Genomic DNA, 21,256 nt, shown 5'->3' with positions numbered 1-21,256 from the left:
GGTGAAAGTACTTACTCGTAACTGACTTGTGCAAAGTCAATTCAATAAAATGATACTGAATTGGAATGTTTTTATTTTTTATTAAAAAAACCATTTATTTTTGGTTTCTCTCCCTCAAGGCATCAGTTGTCTTTATTCACGTAGATCTTGCAAAACTAGATGTCTAGATCCATGGAAATGGCAGATAACAGCTTCAAGAATTAAAAACTGCATTGCCATCATTCTCATTAATTTCTCAGGAAATCAAACTACCAAAGGGTCAGCGTGTTCCTCTAAAAAATCAGTAGTTTTACAGTGAACACTTTTCATTACATATTAGGGACAGTTAACACCTCCTATTTTATATATAGTTATTTAATTGAACCTGTTTGTTAACATGTTAGTATTCTTAAAGTCCTGATTTTTTTTTTCAGTCTGACACACCAGAGATACTCAGTTTGGTCCTCCATGATTTCTGTAACACATAAGAGAGATAGATGCCACGGAAAGCATCTTTGTTAAAAGTCAACAACTTTTCCCCATTAAGTGAAGATGACTTTTCTCAAAAATTCAAGTTATGAGTTGAATAGGTTTTACTATAAGCAGCCTTAGTAGCCTCTCACCCCAACCTTAAGCTTTAACCTAAACTGGACCTTCTTTCTATTCTCCTTCACCAACTTCAATTCTACTTAAATTTCTGTCTCCAGCCAGAAACTGGCAATCTGAACAAAAATAAAACTTAAATGAAAACACATTCTAAAGACATCACTATATATCAGAAATTTGGATCATTATTCATGGCCACTTCCACACAAAGCAAAAAAGATAGCTGAAGGCCAGTACTTTTTCTGTTTGCTTCCTTTATGTAGAACTGCAGTTGAAAGGATACCATTTGTGCTATCAGTGCCACCCTTATTTAAGCAACAAGTGGCCTCTATAGTCAAGAACAAAATATTGTTAATTAGTAACATACTGGTTAGCAGTACTTCACTCTATTTGATTCCCACAATGAAATCAGTTTTCGGGTTTATATACTTATTTGCAACTGAAAAATGGCACAGCTATGCAAATTTCTCCTGTTTGGTTGCAAGTTTTACAGTCCAATCTAAAAAAACTAATTGCATCAAAGAACTTTCTCAGTTCTCATTACGCAAGCATGCATAATAAAATAAATGTCAGAGTGTGCAAGTTGCTCTTGTTACTGCAAGTTCAAACTTGATCACTTGAGTACTTCATGAAACAACACATTAACAATTCCTAATTATATTTAATGAAGGACTAAAGACAATGAGGAAATGTTCAACCAATTTTGGCAAGTGTAAGTCAAACTAATGTAAATTTTTCAAGTTTTTGCAAAAACTGAAAAGCCCCCAACCCCCATATTTTGAAATTTGTGGAAAACACATTTTCTGAACTTGGTTCTATCTTAAGCTCTGCTCTGCCATCCATCTATACGCAAACTCCTTAATTTCCAACTCTTCAAATTATCTTTTGTGATAGCATCTCCATTACTTCCTATATAATGTAATACTAAAAACTTTTATGTTTTTCTGCTAGAGCTGCTTGTCTGTAAGCCGGCCTGGAAGCAATGTCGCTACACTTCTGTCAGACAGAAAAATTGCTATCAACACCAGATTCAATATAATTCACACATAATTTTAAAGCTTCTTGAATAAGCACTGGAGTTCAATATTAGAACTGGGAGATGGTTAATTTCATGAGAAAAGAAGCTTTAAGCATCAAGTTAGATTTCTGTTACTCACTCTTAGGTAAAGCTTCTCCCTCTCTCTTCAATTAAGGAGTGTTTAAAGTTTAAAAGCTCCCTGGAATAATTCTGAAGAATTTTAAACAAAATATTATCACAAGAATTTGTGAACAAAAACGCAGAAGATGATAGGACAATTTTAAGAACACATTTTAAGAGGAAAAAGAATTGTTAAGTCTGATGACACCTTCTCTCTGCTAGGATAGAGAAATTTCTAACACACGAAAAGGGTTTCTGACCATTTTTATTTATTAAGTTATTATTATAGTTTAATTTATTAATAATCACTCAAATGTTAATAAAAGAGAAACTTTAATAAGTCTGTTCTGAACAGTCATCCAGGCACTTCCTTCAGAGAACAATGAATTATATATTTATGTAATATAGACCTAAAACTAAAGAATCTAACCAGGATACAAGACCAAGTATTATTGCTAGAAAGACTACCAAAAAAAAAAATTATTACAGAATACTTACCCTCTTGTTTCCTCCTCTTGTCCTTTTCCTCTTTGTATTTTAATCCACTGTTCCAACTGCAGCATTGAATTAGTTCTCTGCATTACTCGTTCAGACTCCATATGTGACTGAACCGCATTGTGCTGACCATCTCCAGTGTCTGCCAGGACAACACCAACAGTTTTATTCTCAGACCCATTTAAATTAACTGGCCTGAAGTGTCCAGCCTGAATTGTGGTTATGGGTAAAGTCCTGTATTCGGATCCCAAAGGATTTAGCTTTACGCTATTAATTTTTGTTAATGGTTTATCTTGCCCAACTTTCTGGAATCCATATTTTTCAGCTTCCAAAGCTTTCTTCTCCTCATTTTTGTTCACTTCTTTGTTTTTCTGGTTATTTTGTGCCTCTGGCTTAATTAGCACTCGATGGTTTGAAATATTGTTAGCCTCTCGAGGTGGTGTATTTTCAGTGGTTAACTTCTCTACTCTGGAAAGGAATACAAGACAAGCTATAATATCAACAAAACATTCATTACAACACAGTAATAAAAATTGAAAAGCAAATATATTTGTGTTTATCAGGGTTCTTTCAGTGAATCCCAGTCCAGATATTTTACACCAATATCTCGTATTTGAGAGAAAAATCCAGGATGTATTTGCACAATAATCAAGGACAGGCTGGTATTTTCGGTGGTGTTGTTTGGGGGTTTTTTGTTTCGTTTTTGTTTTGTTTTGGGGGTCGTGTTTTGTTTGGTTGGTTTTTTGGGATTTTTTTGTTTGGTTGGTTGGTTTTGGGTTTTTTTGGTTGGAGAGTGTGAGTGTTTTTTCTTCCACACTTCTCTATTTCTTTGCTGTTTTAAAAGCATTTATAACATGGGGTAGATTTTTTTAAGCCCACTTCAAATTAACCCCCTAGAAAAAATGTGCACAAGAGGAAATAAAGCCAGAGTCTGCAAAAGTGGATGTTCAGTTTCTGGGGTGCTGGACATTCAAACAGTAAATATATATTCAGTGGTTCTTCAAGAGCTAAAGCTTCCAGATATCAACAGCCTGAAATTCAGACAATTTTAAAGCTGTCTTTAAAAATGGTAGCAGATTACATTGCTGATCAGCTTGTGATTCACAGTACTGCTGAATTTAACATATAATGAGCTCCTTTAAAGAAAGCAAACAACTTTTCATGGTCACTGGCATCAATTAGGTTTCTCTGGTATGTTATCACTTTGGCTGGCATACATTTTATGGAAAATCACTGTGGCTTTCCTAATTCTAAGGGGTAAAAGAGCTGCTGACTTAGGAAACTGTACCACAAAAATAATGATATTTTTAGAACAGTTACTGGTTTACAGTACTTACACAAGTACTCAATGTATGCAGTTCTACTAGCTATCCTCTTTTGAAAATTTCAAGATGTCAAGAAACTGTATCTTTTTCCCTACTGGGACATGAACTGAACATCCAGCTCAGATAGTGACTTTTTTTTTCCAGTTTACTAGGAAAAAAACCCACAAAAACCCTAAAATGTTTTGATCAACATTTTTGGTATGGGAGGAAAGAAGAGGAAGAGGTATAATTCTTTAAGATTGCATCTCTGTATAAAATCAAACCAAAAAACCCAGAGATTGCATCTCTGTATAAAATCAAATCAAGAACAAAACTTTAAGATGACATCAAATTAACCTTTCACACTGTTTTGCATCCTTTTTGCAAATGCATTATTAATTTTTATAACTGTGTCCAGTTCAAGTGCCTAATCCGTCTGTGAAAAGGCAATCACATACACAACTGACCAAGAGCACAAGTATGACCACTCCTCTGAAAAATACTCTAATTCCAGGTAGACTACCTTTACACATAGCTGTAAGCATTTTTGCTTAACCCATCTTGAACAAGAGGCTTAAACGTCCAACAAGTCTACACTCCCCAACAGATAATTTAAGCCACAAAATCCCAACAGGCCAACAACTATTTGTGACAGAACCCCAGCAAATACATAAAGGACTGAAAAGTGTAAGGTCCTTATAAAATACTACCCACTGCTAATAATATTGGACACTTAATTTTAAATGCACCTCCCATTACCACCCTACTCTTGCTATGAACTCTCCATGACATGAAAGGAATCAGGAGACTCCTGCCTTGACAAGTACACCATTTCAAACGTATCAGCCAGAAACAGCAAGACATCAATGTCCTCTGCATACTGTACGTGAGTTAGAATGAAATGCTCATGCACTTCGCATGTTAAAAAGGGATGTGATTTTTCCCCATGCCTCTTTCCTGACGTAGTTGTGATGATCCCAATCTCTGCTTGATACTTCATAATGTTATAAAAGTCCTCCAAAATTCACTCTATTAATGTAAGTAGCTCAAAATAGTCCTTTTCTTTCAGTGACTATTACATGTCAAATGTATTGCAAATGAAAACATTCATACCAACAATCTAGCATGAACATCTCTTTGGCTACATGCATCAGCATTATTTTTAAACACAGTGTTTTTTCCTCATACATCACTTAAATGCAGAGGTTAGATACATCTGATGTTTTCTGCTAGCAGAAAGGAGAGGGTAATATTTCTGCCAACCATAACTTTTAGAGAGAAAAAACCTCTCGATGTAGAACCAGTTCTTATGTAGACTTTTGTGGGGGGAGGACACGTGTGGTGGAACTGCTATACCTACGTCATCTTTTTTACAATTTCCAAGTACCAGCAAAGAAATGCTCCGCTAATCTCCTACTGCAATTTAAAAGTGAGGTGTTTTCTTTTTATTTTTTTCCCCCCAAGACTTTAAATTGTTCCCAAGACCAAACATTTCTGGCTAGGTTCCTTCTCAAGGTTATGGAAAAAAACTGGATCACATCCTCCCTCCCACCTCAAAACTGTACTACCCAGTGTTCTACCACAAACTAAAGGAATTCCCCAAACAGGAAAGCAAATGAAAATCTCCATTTCCCACAATTATCAAGTCAAAAAAGGGTGTTAAAATTTCAGTTTCCAGCCAGTGCTCAAGAATTTACAAATAAATGTAAGGACTACCTTGCAAATAGTCCTAAACATGGGCATTAATAGATGAAACATGCCTTAATAGTACCACCTACCCCCTTTATATAGCACTTTATGTCAATCTTTCTCAAGGTCCTTTACAGCAGAGAAGCAGTTGCCATTTTACAGACGGAAAATCTGTGGTGCAGAGGGAGAGTGGCATCTCTAAGGACATTCATCAGATATGTGGCACAGCCAAGACTTGGCACAGTGTTCGATTTACAGTATCATAGCACTTTCCACTGTCTGTCTTAATTGAAAAACAACAAACCCCAAAAATCACAGAATTGTTTTTCCATGCATTCTGTATGCTGTATCACTTGTTACTATGGTTATACACAGCAGAGCCAAGCATTTATATCTGACATTCTTTGTGATGGTGTAGAGGCTGAATGACTGACATTCAAATAGACTTCTGGGCTCTCCTTTAACTTTGTGCATCCAATCAGTCAACTCCGAGAGAGCAAGAGATCTCTTTCCACAGCAAAGGATCCAAATGGGAAAGAATTAGCAAAAAATAATAGGTAAATGTAAGAAACATAAATCCATATTTATATTTGACTTCATATTTATATCTAGGTCTCAAAGACATTCAACAAGACTTGCAGGGTATTTTGAGGATGGGAGAGGGAGAAGACAAAGAGAATGAGCATTGAACACGTCTTTCAGCACACACTGAATGCAATTTATAGATTTCTACAATCAAACAGGAAGAGTATGTCTGGAACAGTAATACAGGAAAAGTACTATTTTCTGCTGGTTTATATAAATAAAAAATTCTGAAAGCATTGGGGGGCATGTAATTAAGTATCAGATGGATGTGAGGACCGTGATTTAACAAAGGCAGGCAAAAGTATTTGAAAAGAAAAAGCCATCTTTTCCAAACACAGTGACGTCAGTATAAGCCCACTGTGGATGTCGCTATGCTAACAAGTGCTTTTTTGGCAGCTTAGCTTATGTTGTTCAGGGAAAGTAACTACACTAGGAGGAGAAAAAAAAAAATAATCTTTTCTTAGTACATGCTGCATCACTCAGAAGAAACAAAAGGCTCTAGCACACACAGCTGACAGCAAAAGCATAGAAAAAAGATGCTCTTAAACATGGGAGAGTAGAGAAATCAGCATTTAAGGTAAAAATGTTAAGTCAGTATGTTGGTGGATACTACCATCTACAAACACAAGCAAGCAATCAGTACTCATAGATACAACTTAACTGTGGTCTGCAGTGATACAACATGGAATGAGTAATGTTTTGCTAATCCAGAGAGGCTGTTTGAGTCATAAGCTTAAATAGTTCCTCACTAACATATTTGTGTTTAATTATTTTGATAGGTCTCTCAGTACATTATTAAACTTGGATTTACTATCTAGGTAAAATTAAAACAAAAATGTTTAGAAAGGAGTAATTACAGTTAAGTCAATAGGACCAAATAATATTTGTCCTTCCCTGCAGTTATACATCAGAAGGGAGTTTTTCTGCTGTGACTGCAGATGAGTTGTAAAAGATACGGTTACATTTTTATTTTCTCACCTCAGTATCTCATTTCTGTATTATGTGGCTAACTAGATGCGGAAAGTAAGAATATTTTGTTGAAAACCAGGCAAAACCTCAACAACTTAGTGTTTTTAACATTCCTATTATCTTTTTTCTCTCCAAGGAACTCACAACCTCAGAAAAATACAGGTTGTAGTTGTGAAATTATTTAAAGCTGAAACATTCTGTATTGGGTTTGCATGGCAAAGTTTTGGTAGCGGGGGGGCTACAGGGGTGGCTTCTGTGAGAAGCTGCTAGAAGCTTCCCCTGCATCTGACAGAGCCAATGCCAGCCGGCTCCAAGATGGACCTGCCACTGGCCAAGGCTCAGCCCTTCAGCAATGGTAGTAGCACCTCTGTGATAACATATTTAAGAAAGGGGAGAAACAACTGCGCAACAACAGCCGGAGAAGAGAGGAGTGAGAATATGTGAGAGAAACAACTCTGCAGACACCAAGGTCAGTGAAGAAGGAGGGGAAGGAGATGCTCCAGGCACGGGAGCAGAGATTCCCCTGCAGCCCGTGGTGAAGACCATGGTGAGGCAGGCTGTCCCCTGCAGCCCATGGAGGTCCACGGTGGAGCAGATATCCACCTGCAGCCCGTGGAAGACCCCACGCCGGAGCAGGTGGATGCCTGTAGGAGGCTGTGACGCTGTGGGAAGCCCACGCTGGAGCAGGCTCATGGCAGGACCTGTGGCCCCATAGAGACAGAGGAACCCATGCTGGAGCAGGTTTGCTGGCAGGACTTGTGACCCCGTGGGGGACCCACGCTGGAGCAGTCTGTTCCTGAAGGGCTGCACCTCATGGGAAGGACCCATGCTGGAGTGGTTGGTGAAGAACTGCAGCCCGTGGGAAGGACCTGCATTGGAGAAGTTCATGGAGAACTGTCTCCCATGGGAGAGACCCCATGCTGGAGCAGGGGAAAAGTGTGAGGAGGAAGGAGCGGCAGAAACTAATGTGTGATGAACTGACCGCAACCCCCCATTGCCTGTCCCCCTGTGTTGCTCGGGGGGAGGAAGTAGAGAAAATCGGGAATGAAGCTGAGTCCAGGAAGAAGGGAGGGGTTTTGATTGGTAATAAGTTAAACTAGTTTCCCCAAGTCAAGTCTGTTTTGCCCGTGATGGTAATGGTCAGTGATCTCCCTGTCCTTCTCTTGACCCGTGAGCCTTTCATTGTATTTTCTCTCCCCTGTTCAGCTGAGGAAGGGGAGTGATAGAGCAGCTTTGGTGGGCACCTGACGTCCAGCCAGGGTCAACCACCACACATTCAATTTAACAAACTGCTGTGTTTGGATTTCCAGAGTATCATAAGCAGTAAAGTATGTTGACTTCTACATTTAAAGAACTATACTGTAAAAACTCTAACTTATCATTGGGCAATTTATATTATATTAGCAAGCACTTAATAGTGGCTCAACATCAGCTTTCATAAGTATTTAAGGAAGTAAGTTCTTAATAACTCTAGCTGTTGTATCGTAAGTATCTGGTCTGTTAGAAAACTGTATTCAGTACCATGTTAGAACGTCTAGAATAAATACAATTGAGAAACAAAGGCACTGGCTGAATTTGACTGAATCAAAATAATTTATGCTTAGAGCTATGTGCATGCCAAACTTTAGGTTACTTAGAGATGAGGTAATACAATACTTAATACTTAACAGATTTTTTACAGAGAAGAAACAGTATTTCTTCTGGATAAGATCATATCCTGGTACATGGTTCATTTTAAGAACTGGTTTGGTAGCCAAAAAATGGATTCTTTAGAAAACAGATGTCTGAAGGATTTTCTTCCTTATTATAGCTAACACACATGAAAGTCTTTGAGACTTCACTGGTCTTGAAATGTATTTTCTCTCAAGTAATTATTTCAAGACTACTAACAAACTTTTCAAAGAGGTCACATCTACTTCTGTTTCATTCTAAGGTTTCTTGCCTGAATTAAAACAACAAGATGGTGTTACATAAGTTGCTTTTCTTGTTGCTTTTCTGACACTTGTTTCGGCTGCTGGCAAGCCCATTCTGCCTGTGATATCCAGGCAGAAGACTACTGATTTTGCTGCTGAGTGCTTCTCTACTCATTTAGTGTGCTGCACTGATTCACCGAGGAGTAAGATAAGCACCAGAAGCAATGCAAGGCAGATTGCAGGAGCATGTACAGCTGGATGAAAAGTGTAAAATAAACTCAGCTGTATTGGGAATCCCCACCATTTGCCTATGCACCGCCAAACACCTGAAATAGGCAGACGTCAGTGCTGGAACAGGTGCTGTGGCTGAAAGAAGGGTGTAGGAGTGCATGGCCAAGCATTTCAGGAGATTGGAACACCCTTCATGGCAGCGGACTGCACATCCGTCTTGTTAGAGCAGACCCGGCACCGCAGTCTAGAAGGATGACTAGCCTACAAAGCTGTGCCAGGCACCAGGGTGAGCTCACTACGAATCTTGCTAGGCTCTGAAGCAGCAAACTTGACTGTACAGCTATATTAGTAAACTGCACAAAAAAATGGATATTTACATTACCATTTTGGATTGCTTCTTATGTTAAAAGAAATGTCACAAGTAATAATGTAACATATGTCTATATAATTAGGTGTACTAAATATCTTCTATAGAGTATTGACTATTATGGGAGAGACTATGAAGACGACACTTATTAAGGAGGCTCTGTCTTATGGAGAAGTATGTTTTTCAAGTTATTTTTTTCTACTACAGAGACATCCTCTTCAGATGTTCCATCTTCACGGTATTGCAAACACCAAATGAAGGTCGTTTCACTGGTTCAAAGAGATTCAGAATGGCTCACTTCAGTATTATTCCCCCTACGAAGTGCTTATACAATCAATACATGATTTTTGTTTGAAGTTAAGTGGGTCTGATTTGGTTTAATAATTTCTCCATCTGCAAGCTACCACAGCCATCTACAATACACTTCAACTGCAAACCAAAATTGATTTTTCAGATTATTATTCACTAAACTAAATGAGATATTTTATTTTGTCAAAAGTAACACCATTCTTTTAAGTGCAATCTCTTAAAAGCTCTGAACGAAGAAATGAAAAGGTGAAAATGGTATTAAATATCTACTTGCTTATGCTCTATCTCACTCTGCTTATCCCTTCCCCATATCATCTATTGTTTCCAAATAAGAGGAGGGTTACAGGAAACAAAGAACATAGCATCTTCATATTTAATATGAAATCATACATAATCAGATCAAATGTCATTGTGGTAATTGAACCTGCCACTCCTTCTTTCTACAAGCTTAAATCTTTTCTTTTCAGTAATTCTGGGAAAAATAAACATGACAGCTGAGAGCTTGAAGCACATGTGTTATTCTTCCATAGCGCAAAGAACAATGTATTTTTCTATGAAGCTATTTCACTATGCTGTCCAATGCAAAGAATGAAATACTTCATATACTATCTATATTTAAAGGGTATTAGAGATGAAAGCTAAGATTCCAAACTTTTGTTTAAGATCAGTGACTAAATGGTTGCACAGGTACAAATTTAAAAGTGTTCTCAGTTTATAGGCATCCTTCTGAATATCCCATAGATTGGTGTAAGTAAAAGTTTTATTACGTTTGACTGAGAAGCTCACAAAATATTAAAACATCTAAGATTAAAAGTGTCTAATCAGTCTGCATTTAATTTTATGCTTCTGCCAGCACCATACTGGAACATGGAATATAGAAATGTCAGGAAGAAGTTAACAGGAATGACTTGCACTAGTGATGCAAAATTCAGAAAGACTACTTGTATTTTGACAGTAAGTTCAATGTGCTCACTCTTCCACAAAAATTGTACCTTTTCCTTCTTTGGTATCAGTGTCTATGGAATTTTTTACTTTTTTTTTTCTCTCTTCTGTTTTTTTTTAAACTTAAAATTTCTCAGCATTGCTTCCATTCATTTAGCTCCAGTGTAGCAGGAAGTAACAGAGTGCAGAAGTAGATCAAGTGACAGCATCCATCAGCAATAATTTCTGTGCCATCAATAATGAGAAGCTTTTAAGTTTTCCATTGCTGGGGTTTCCATTACAGATGACATGGAGCCAACCCAAAGGACGACATTGAGAGAGAAAATGACTCTTACTGGATAGACAGCAACAGACAATATTCGGTTTCTGAGAACACAAGGCTTCCAGTGATAACTTGCTTTTCATTGTCAACACATGGATACACAAAGGATAAGGCTCCAGATCAGGTAAATTTGATGACAGATCATCATAAATTTGATGACAGCTTAATGATGAACAAGAATGGCTCCCCACAGGTTGCCCACAAGTGCAACTGTTTAATTTAGCCAAAAACTATGGTTGTGAATTTGAGACTTATGACAAGTTTAAGCCAAAGACTACCACCAGCTGAGCTGCTATTGCTATTCAATCAAGAGGGCTGGGGAAGTCAAATGTGCCTGCACATAGTACTTGCCATTGGACTTTTGATGCCGCTGGCTAAAGGGACTAGTCAGGTTTTTGTCCTCTAACCCTTTATTCTTAAGGCATCCATATTCACCACAGAACTTAAATTATTTTTACTACTTCAAAATTTTGTCCAACATTGTTAAATTAGTAAGGGTTCTTCAATATAAGGAGAAATTATTTCAGCCAATTTACATTCTATTTTAAGGTATGCACTTTCATTTAAATAAATCAAACTACATATGAGGAAGAAATACACTGTGCCACCGTTTTGAAAATCCACGTTACCTTTTCACAGGCTCTGTCTGCACAAGTGCTGCATCTGTCATGGCTTTCATCCACAACTCCATTTCCTTCCCTGTATCTGTGCAGAAATAATAGGTCCTCATGTTTGGATGAGCTGCCTGATTGGAAATGACATGGTCATTGCAATAAAAATGTAAGATTCTGTAAAAGAAAAAAGGCAAGTAATGTTAATACACTCGATCTAATGTTTTCTATAGTAAGATTTCTGCAAATAATATTATCAGAAAACATATCAGAAGGAATACGTCAATATTTCTCTATCACTGCATTCATATTTTCAAAATAATTGCCTGTAATTTCCAATCATAGCTGCTTCTTCATTAATACACTCAATAAAAAGCCCTTATATTTCTTCACTCTATTAAAAAAACCTATCTTAACTATCCATTATTGCAAATTAATATAATTATTATAAATAAGATTTTGGCATAGATTTTTGCAGTCTGAATAATACGGTAAGTTTTAATTTGTACTTACCATAGTAAATAAATGATGTGTTGCTTAGGAGGCCAAAAGAAGAGCCAAAAGGAGCTCATAAAACAAACAAACAAAAAAAGTCAAGAGAAAATACTTAGTAGAGTGATTTAAATTATGATTAAAAATATTAGCTGTGAAACACTCCTAACAATGATTCATGTAATACTGTGATTTAAGTGATAATAAAACCTTATTTTTATTTATATGTAAAGATACTTTGTATCTAAATAACTAAAGAACTTTCATTAGTGGGATAAGTCTAACTGCGGATACAGTTTACAATTCTAAATATACCACACAGTATTTAAGATCCATGAACTAAAAATAAAAGACTAATAATAAGTTATATTCATCCATTTTCTTATTCTAGTAATTATGTCTATATTTGCATCAGGCTAAATACTTGAATTCTCTGCTACTGTATTATGCGAAAATCAGTCTCAGAAGCTGTTTGTCAATCCTGTTTTGCATAACAATTCAGTAAAATGAGTTCTGTTCACTAGACTATTGTGCTTTCAGACACAAAATTAAACTGAAAATTTGATTCCCTTACCTTAAAGGCATATTTGCGGTTAATATGGTCCTCAGGAGAAAGCACAGATATCTGAAAACTAGGTAGAAGTATGCTACCTAGTATTCCTTCTTCTTTCTCATCTGTGAATGTGTAGTCTTTGATTAGAGAAACAAAGTGTTTTGACATGTAATATTTCTATTCAGACCCTTCAGTAAAACTCTGAACTTGACAACACAAGACCAGTAACAAGAAGTTTACCTCAGAAGAAAATGCATTAGAGAATCAGAAAGCCACACTGATTTGTTATGTAGGTGCCTGTATACAGTCTCAGAAGTGTTCAGTCCACCAGAGCAATTGTGCAGTCCCCCTCTGCCAATACATGCCACAGAACCTGCATCACACAAGCGTGAGCCCCCAAAAACCTGCTAAGCACTGTGAAATCCAGGCCATTTCAATACGGCCACCTTCAACTTTTTCCCAAGATGGACAAGCGTAAAAAACCCTCCTGAGAGTGCCAGCTCTGTAAGTTAAAGTACATGAGCTACCTTATGGAATCTGCTACCTTACGGAAAACACCACAAATAGCTTCACCTAGAGTTTTTCTGGGAATCAGTGCTTACCTGCATACGACTTCAAAGCTGAAAAGTAGATGGAAGTCAAGCCTCTAATTCAGTGACAAGAACCATACCTGTTATCTATTGCCGGCTCAGTAAAAATTGCAAATACCGATGAGAGCGGAAGTATTTTTAACTACTGTTTATGATTGCTGGTCTTTGAGAAAATTTGCGCATTCCTCTTCTGATATCAGGCATATGAAACTATGAGCTTGTTATAATTCCTATGAACAGTTTACACTCAATTATATTATATTTGTAAGAATGCATATGTTTCAGATCATTTGTAAAAAACAAACAAAAATTCCCCAAACCAAACACCCTTTTTTTCGAGAACATTGTTTTTTTGTAAAATTTAGAACAAGACATTACAATAATAAAGTCACATTTTAATTGGAAGGGACAACCAGCTCTTAAATCCAATTATACTTTAATAAAGTAATAATTGGATGCAATTCACAAAGTCAATCTTAATTGTATTTCAGATACAGAACTTCTATTCACAACGAGTACCTTAGGAGACTGTTCCCCGTAACACTTCTCTTAGTTAAAGATACTGCCCACACAAATGACTATGATCTATGAAATTAAGATGATAACATAGATATTCCAAAGTTTCAAGCAAAGAAAATTTATACTGTTAGACCGAAAATACACATTAACAGCACAAAAGGACTACCTCTTATGCCTGGATTTAAAAATCTTTTCCCGGTTCTCTTTACTCACTAAATTCTGAAAAGCCACAACTTTTATTGAAGTTATTCATACAGGGAAAGCTCTGCCCAGCCATATTAGCATTACATGTTAGATGTAAAAATTATGCTTTCTTGGGTAGTTATTTAATTGGAGAACTGAGCATAAAATTATTTTGATTAAAAGGTAGAAAAGAAATGAAGGGAGTAGATTTATTTTCAGGTACCCAACTCTACCCATAAGTATGCCTGAAACCATCCCATCTCCCCCTCTCAAATATTTACTTCTTGCTAGCCACACACACTCAAAAAAATCTGCCTTTTTTCCCCTGTCCCAGAATGCATGGCAAATGCTGGGGTTTACTTTATTTGGACTGCTGTTTTGGGGAAAAAATTCCCTTCTGCTAGATTATACTCTGTCTTATGACTAAGTTACACCCACTAGTGCCATATAAAAGCATTAAGCATCTTTGTTCCACTGAACAGCTGCGTGTCTGGAGGACTTTGGTCTTTGTTAAAGACATACTGCTACATTCCATTTCCAGATTTTCAAAATCTGTTTCCCATCAGACTAGCTTTTATCTACACATTACACTGCCCCATACCCATCTTTACTTGTATACTGTGTATTAATAATACAAGAGAAAAACAGGAGATCTTCTGTCCAGCTCTAAAATCTTTTATTTGTTGCAACAATAACCTTCCAATATGAAAGCTGACAGTCTTTTATCCCTCCATGAAACAGAAAAAGAGTATTCTCTAAGCTCTGAAAAAATACAATGAAATAATTTTTCTTTTCATCTACAAATTAGATTTAAACATTAGCTACTACCATTGTAGCACAACTGTAAAAGTTCAGTAAGATTTACTAACAAAACCAAAAATCAAAACCAAAAAAACCCAACCACCACAGTCGCGTAACCAGAAACACTGTTTGAGATCTGGGAGTAAGCGCATGGCTCCTCCCTTTCAATTTTTTCAATATCTGAGACAGAATTAACAAAAACATAAAAGCACAGGGTTTAGCGTGCAAGTTTTTTATATTTTAGTAGCCATTTCTAATACCTTTAAGACTATCACTATACATGTTTAATTACAGTTTATCAGCTTTAACTGCTTTCTAGTAAGTGAACGATAGCTAAGTTTATAATGTAAACAATTTAGACTATTCTGCTTGTATTTCAGCTTATTTGGCAAACCAACATGTAGAAATGAAAAAGTGAGATTATAGAGCTGTTTGGATTTATTTTATTTGTTGTTGGTTTTGCTTATTGCTTTTTTGTTTTAATTTGAGATACTTCACATGCAGTGATTTAAGTCAATTTAATCCGTTCTTCAGGCAGCTACAAAGCAGCACTTTCTTTACACTCTTTGGAAGAGAGAGCCTGAAGACTTGTTTAAAATAAGAAAACCCTATAAGAAAGGACAGAGTATATAATGACCACTTAACTAAATACAGTGTAACTGTATCACAATCGATGCCTCCATGGCTGAAATTATAGCTTAATTTTGACTCAGCAGTGGTTTATCCAACTACGTATACTTGGGGGTAAAGAAACAAAGCCTAATGACTATATATCAATAATTCAGAATTTCTTAACTGAAACAGTTACAAAGACAAAGCTTTTGTGCTTCATGACCTGATTGGTCTCGATTAGAATAGAACCATGCTGCACTTTAACAGAACAGCATTTTAAATTCATCACTCACTGCTTTCAGCATCATCAGCATCAACAACACTTCTACCAATTCTGAAGTCCCATCCTAAACTGAAACCCTTTCTTACCCTTCACAAGACTGCAGATGGCCTTAACTTCATTTTCCTCTATTTTACCATGCTTTACAATCTTCTGTGCTCTTAGCCTCCTTTAAACTATTACGGTCTTACACCTTATTTCAGGATTGAATATGTTTCTGTATGCACAAATCCCATTTGTTTATCCCCTCAGGAGCACTACAGTTAATAATCTGTAATGGTGAAGGAATCGGTTTTCTAGCATACATTATCTCCAGACTAGAATTATAAGCAGCTAATTTTTCCCATGTAAAATAAGTCTCACGTAGCTACATCAGGGTACTAACAGATTTCTTTGTTCCAAATACAGCAGAGATGTCTACTCATAAGGAATTGGGAAATGTTTCACTTTATAAGTGTTCACGAACACTGATTAGATTCCCAAAAGGCATATACATCCTTTTTATCATTCCAAAGGCAGAATTTCAGCTGCCCTGCACTATCCCTTTCTTATCCCCACTTCAGTTACTTCGTTTGCATGAAAAATCAGATTTAACCTGGCATATCTACTTCCTAACATCAGAAGCAGTGAAAAAACTATAATCCAGAACTTAATAAAAGAGGTGGCTGTGAATGGGTTTGCCCTTTGAGCGTACCTGACAGGCAGGAAACAATTATGTGAAATTGGTAATTAAGAAAAAAGGAGGAAAGAAAAAAAAGATAAAAGTAGCAGGCCCAGATATTGACAGCTATACAGCTATTTTACCCATTAAGTTAAGTAGCAGCTTCATTTTTCTTACATTTGAGTGGTGTGTCAAAATTTATCTGCTTCCAGTAAAATTAGCAAACGAAGCTTTCTGGAGTGGAACTTACCTCTGTAATAGAAGAGACACAGATCTGAGAGCACAAACCACCGTTTCTTCCACAACTTCATTCCAGTACTATCCTGTATTAATCAAAGTGATCAAGTAAGAACTTTCAGACTGTTAATAGTTCATAAGGTAAACCAGGTACTACATAACAGTGGAGATGTGCTAGTAATTAATTTTCTTGGCTAAGATATTTTAAGTATCATTGACTTCTCATCACAGACTTGACACTGCAAACAAAGATTGTAACACAAGAAGCCTGAAGTTAACACGATTCAAGAATCCATTAAATGAGAGCCCATTATTTTAGTATGCTAGAGACTACAATCTACAGTTAACTGAAAAAAATGTATACTTTTTTAAAAAGGAAAAGAGAAAGGCAATACTCGGGGTACATCATCCTTTGTTTTCTGAAGAAACTCTCTGCTGAACTTCATCTTCTACTACCACTCATATCTAGAGCAATTTTTTTTCCAAATAAAGTTTATTCCTAAAGCAATTTCATTTTCTTTTATGCTTATAACCAATTTACACTGCACAACTCAGAATGAAAGACTGCCACCACTACTGCAGTGTAAATAAGCCAGAGCACTGCAGCGCACACATCCTAGTAGAATCAGATTTAATAAATATGTTAATCTGTTCCAAGAAGAAAGGTATGTGTGAATTATCAATATTCTTGTAGTAAATAGGTTTTGTGACAGCCAAAAAGAGTGATTCTATAATGAAAAATTGTGGGGTGGTGTGGGTTTGGTTTTGGGGCTGTTTCAGATTTTTCTTGAGAAAAGTCAGCATAATTTTTAGCCTCTTATTTCAAGCTCTGCTCTTTTTGGGGTGGGGAAATCGAGCTGAAGGAAGAAGAAAGGGCAAGCATGAGCTAGGAAATATCATTCAGAAGAAGTTAAAAAATCCTTTGCCACAAACATTTTCATAAATAGAATAACTAAACGCTTTATAGCACCTTCCTTCTGAGGACCTCAAAGTGGTTTAACAGACACTAATGACGTCTGGAAGCACTGCCCATAGCAGTCAGCTCCTATTTCACAGCTGGAAAGGCAGGCACAAGGAGAGAGGACTGCCTTCCTCACCTCACTGACAAGGCCACTGACTCGGTAGCGGATTAGGATGCCAGACCCCTGGCCCAAAGGACACTGGCCATAAAAATCAACTGTACAGTGTGAAAATACCCAAACTACTTCAGTATAAAGGATTATCACAAACCCTCAGACAAACTTTCCGAAGAGGCTGTTACGCAATGTCACATTTATCCCATTCACTCAAAAACACCAGCAGGTTTCTACACGGCCACATGTAAAATCCTGCCAGCAATGAGACACGCTAGGAATGACCTTTCGGTCCTTTTCAGACACAGCAGAGAGGCACACAAAATGATTGTGTGGTTCTCATATTTTAAATTATTTCCTACTTTGAAGTACATCCTTTTTGTATCAGTGGATTTACTCATTATTGTTCCCTCTTGATGGCGATTATGTCATAATGTGGTAACAGTATGTTCACAGTAAACACCTTCCAAAAAAGAGAGTTGACTGTGGACTTAAAAATTAGTAGAAAAATGAGAGAAGAATAGCATTACAGGCAATGAGACAGCACACCCTGAGTCAAACAGAACTTTCTGTTCTCTGTGATTACGTAAACATGTTAAGAAAGTTATCTTACTATCAAAAAGAAACCTGCACAAGCTTTCACTGTAAATTTCTGAAGATAGTACCTGTTGGTAAAACTCTTGACTAAAATGGCTTTCAATTACTGCTACAACATGAAAACATACAGCAACCCCTTTTCGTACAAAAACCAATCCAACATCACAGCATTTAAATCATTTTACACATAAACCCTGTCCAACGGTATGCATTTTGACAGTGAGGTGGATCGAAAACTGGTTGAACTATGAGGCCCAGAGAGTGCTGATCAGTGGCACCAGTGGCAGCCAGTTGCTAGTGGTCTACCCCAGGGATTGATACTGTGGCCAAGGCTATTTAACCCCCACACTGGGACAGAATGCACCCTCAGAAAGTTTGTAAATAATACAAACTATGAAGAGTGGCTGATAACAGCAGATGGTTGTGCTGTCATTCAGAGGGACCTCAACAGGCTGGGAAATTGGGCAGAGAAGTATCTTATGAAGTTCAACAAAGGGAAATGCTTAGTCCTCCATCTGGAGAGGAACAACCCCATGCACCAGTATACACTGTGGCTGATCAGCTAAAAAGGAGCTCTGTGGAGAAAGACCTGGGGGGTCCTGGTGGACAACAAGCTGATCATGAGCCAGCAATGCACTCTCATGGCAAAGAAGGCCAACAGCATCCTGGACTGCATTAGCAGCGTTGCCAACAGATGGAGGGAGGACATCCTTCCTCTCTTCTCAGCACTACTGAGGTCTAGCTGGAGCGCTGGGTTCAGTGCTGGGCTCACTGGTACAAGAGGAACACGGACATATTGGAGTGGATCCAGCAAAGGGCGGCAAAGATGATCAAGGGATTGGAGCATCTTTCATATGAAGAGAGGCTGAGAGAGCTGGGACTGTTCAGCCTGGAGAAAGGACAGCTCAGGGGGCATCTTATCAACGTGCATAAATACCTGATGAAAGAGTGTAAAGACGATAGAGCCAAACTCTTCCCAGTGGTGCCCAGTGACAGGACAAGAGGCAATGGGCACAAATTAAGAAACATGAAATTCCACCTGAGCAGAGGTAAACTTTTTTACTGTGAGAGTGATCAAACACTGGCACAGGTTGCCCAGAAAAGTTGTGGTGCAGTCTCCATCTGTGAGGATATTCAAAACCCAGCTGGACACAGTCCTGGACAACCTCCTCTAACTGAGCCTACTTGAGCAGGGGAGGTTGTGAGGTCCCTTCCAACCATCATAATTCTGTGACCTAAAACATAGCTACTGTTTCTTCATTAGTAAAATAATACAATTGTACACTAAAATGGACTTGGTAATATGAACATAGAGTATAATTTTTAGGAAAGCAACATATTTGTACTACTTTATATGCTGAATATCCATAGTTTGATGTAAGACAAGCCACATAAAACAGCTAGAATCTTCAGAGCATTCCACTAAGTTAGTTCAGGTACATAACCATATCTTTTCATACATATAAAACTCACTACAAAGGACCTCAGAATGAAAAGCCAGATCATCATGAATCTAACTTATTCAGAAGTAGGCAGCAAAGATAACACAGATACTCATGTGCACAACCACCTGTGCTATAATTCAGATTTCATATTTCAATTAAGTTAATTGCCTCATTTAATTAAAAAATCCAGAAAACATTACTTCAGGAATAGACTGACTTTTTTTTCACACTACAAAGTTTAATAGCCCCAAAACAAAGCAAAAAAATCTCTCACCTTTGTGACAACTTTTCACACTCAACATTGAATGAGAGTAGAGGCCACAAGGCTATCTGAACACGGAAAAATCTTCTACTAAGCAGATACTTCAAAATCTTTTTTTTTTGATAGTAATTTGTAAAAACTGACTCATCAATCACATCTAAAAGCTACATGGGTCATACCAGGCTATCAGAGTAGGGACAGTAAATGACAATGCAGATTCAAAACTACATATACACATTTGCCTCAGCTGAGTTTACATGATTTATAAAATATATTCCTAATATGGCCTAATCATTTTTGTTGTTCAATTTTTTGATCAACCTACTCTACTCTGATTCCCTGCAGAGCAAGAAAGTGCAAGTGGTCTGGTATTGCAGAATAGCAATTCTACAGCAGGCTAGGTACAGTGTGAATAAATACTAAAAAGCACATATTTCAGATTAGTTTACATTCAATAGGAAAAACTAAAATGATTTCTGGTTTTAAGATGGTCATCTATGAGTTAAGAAAACAGGCATTCCTCTTTCTTTTCATACGTGAAAAACCTGCTTGATTTCCAATTTGTTATTGAAAATATTTACTTACTTTTAAAAAAAAAAAAAAAATAAGAGATACAGCCTAACAAAAGAAACTTCAGAATTTAAACAAACAATATGCTGGGCCATACATCCTTGTCCTATCATCTCAGCATGCCTGAAATTCTTTCAGCTATTTACTACCAACATCTGCCTAGATTCTTCAAGCCCTTTGTGTATTTTAGAGAAAGGTATCTATATACAATATATCAATGTTCTGTACTTGTCTGATGTCTTACTCACTTGTATCAGAATGTTATCCAATAAGCAGCTAGTTAATTAAAATACCATGTGACAGTTCCTCAGGGTTTATAGCTTCACTCTGGTATTGCTATCATTGTATTTTATGCAAATGATTCTTTTGTACATTATACACCTTACCAAAAAAAAGAAAAAAAAGAAGGTGGGGAAAGGGGAAGAGTACCTGTTTGTAGAGCCAGCCACGTCTGACAACTGGTGCATTAGGATTTCTCTTTATTGAGTTTGATCTCTTTCCGAAATTATGAACCTTCTTTGAAGATCGTGATGTCTAGATTGAATTGAACAGGTTAAACAAAATATGACATCAGTATCTGTTGAAAAATCCTAACACATTTTCTTTTCTTTAAGATCTTTTTCTTATACATGTTCCTCTGGAGGATTGGAGAATACAAACTATATTCCTTTTTTAGATAAATAATTATTATGATGGTTCTGCTGCTGGCTTCAGCATTTCTTTCTTTTTCCTCTGCAGAAAATTTAAAGACAAATCTCAATCAAGTACTTAAAAAATTTTTTTAACAAGAAAAAACAACCAAATACATATCTGACCTTCTTACAAGGTAGGTAGAAAGCCTACCAAGCTGTAGAAAGAAAAGTAAAACTAACAGAACTATTATTAATTATGAAAAATTACGTCAGCTGGGAAGAAAATTCT

The 21,256-nt window shown here is 36.9% G+C and overlaps 1 protein-coding gene across 2 annotated transcripts in view; it reads right to left on the bottom strand.

Moving 5' to 3' along the window:
* Positions 1–21,256, bottom strand: part of PLEKHA5 (pleckstrin homology domain containing A5) — a 69,817-nt gene that overhangs the window by 42,477 nt on the left and 6,084 nt on the right. For both annotated transcript variants that reach the window (XM_059817030.1, XM_059817029.1), the window contains exons 2-6: positions 20,765–20,869; positions 16,402–16,474; positions 12,527–12,627; positions 11,479–11,594; positions 2,222–2,686 (exon numbers count right to left, since the gene is read on the bottom strand). In XM_059817030.1, coding sequence (XP_059673013.1) covers positions 2,222–2,686; positions 11,479–11,594; positions 12,527–12,627; positions 16,402–16,474; positions 20,765–20,869 — 860 coding nt within the window. The remainder of the gene's footprint in view (positions 1–2,221; positions 2,687–11,478; positions 11,595–12,526; positions 12,628–16,401; positions 16,475–20,764; positions 20,870–21,256) is intronic.

This window comes from Gavia stellata, chromosome 4, assembly GCF_030936135.1.
Source record: "Gavia stellata isolate bGavSte3 chromosome 4, bGavSte3.hap2, whole genome shotgun sequence".
NCBI classification, from domain to species: Eukaryota; Metazoa; Chordata; class Aves; order Gaviiformes; family Gaviidae; genus Gavia; species Gavia stellata.
Note: the sequence above shows the minus strand (reverse complement) of the source record. Positions and strands in the feature narration are given on the sequence as shown.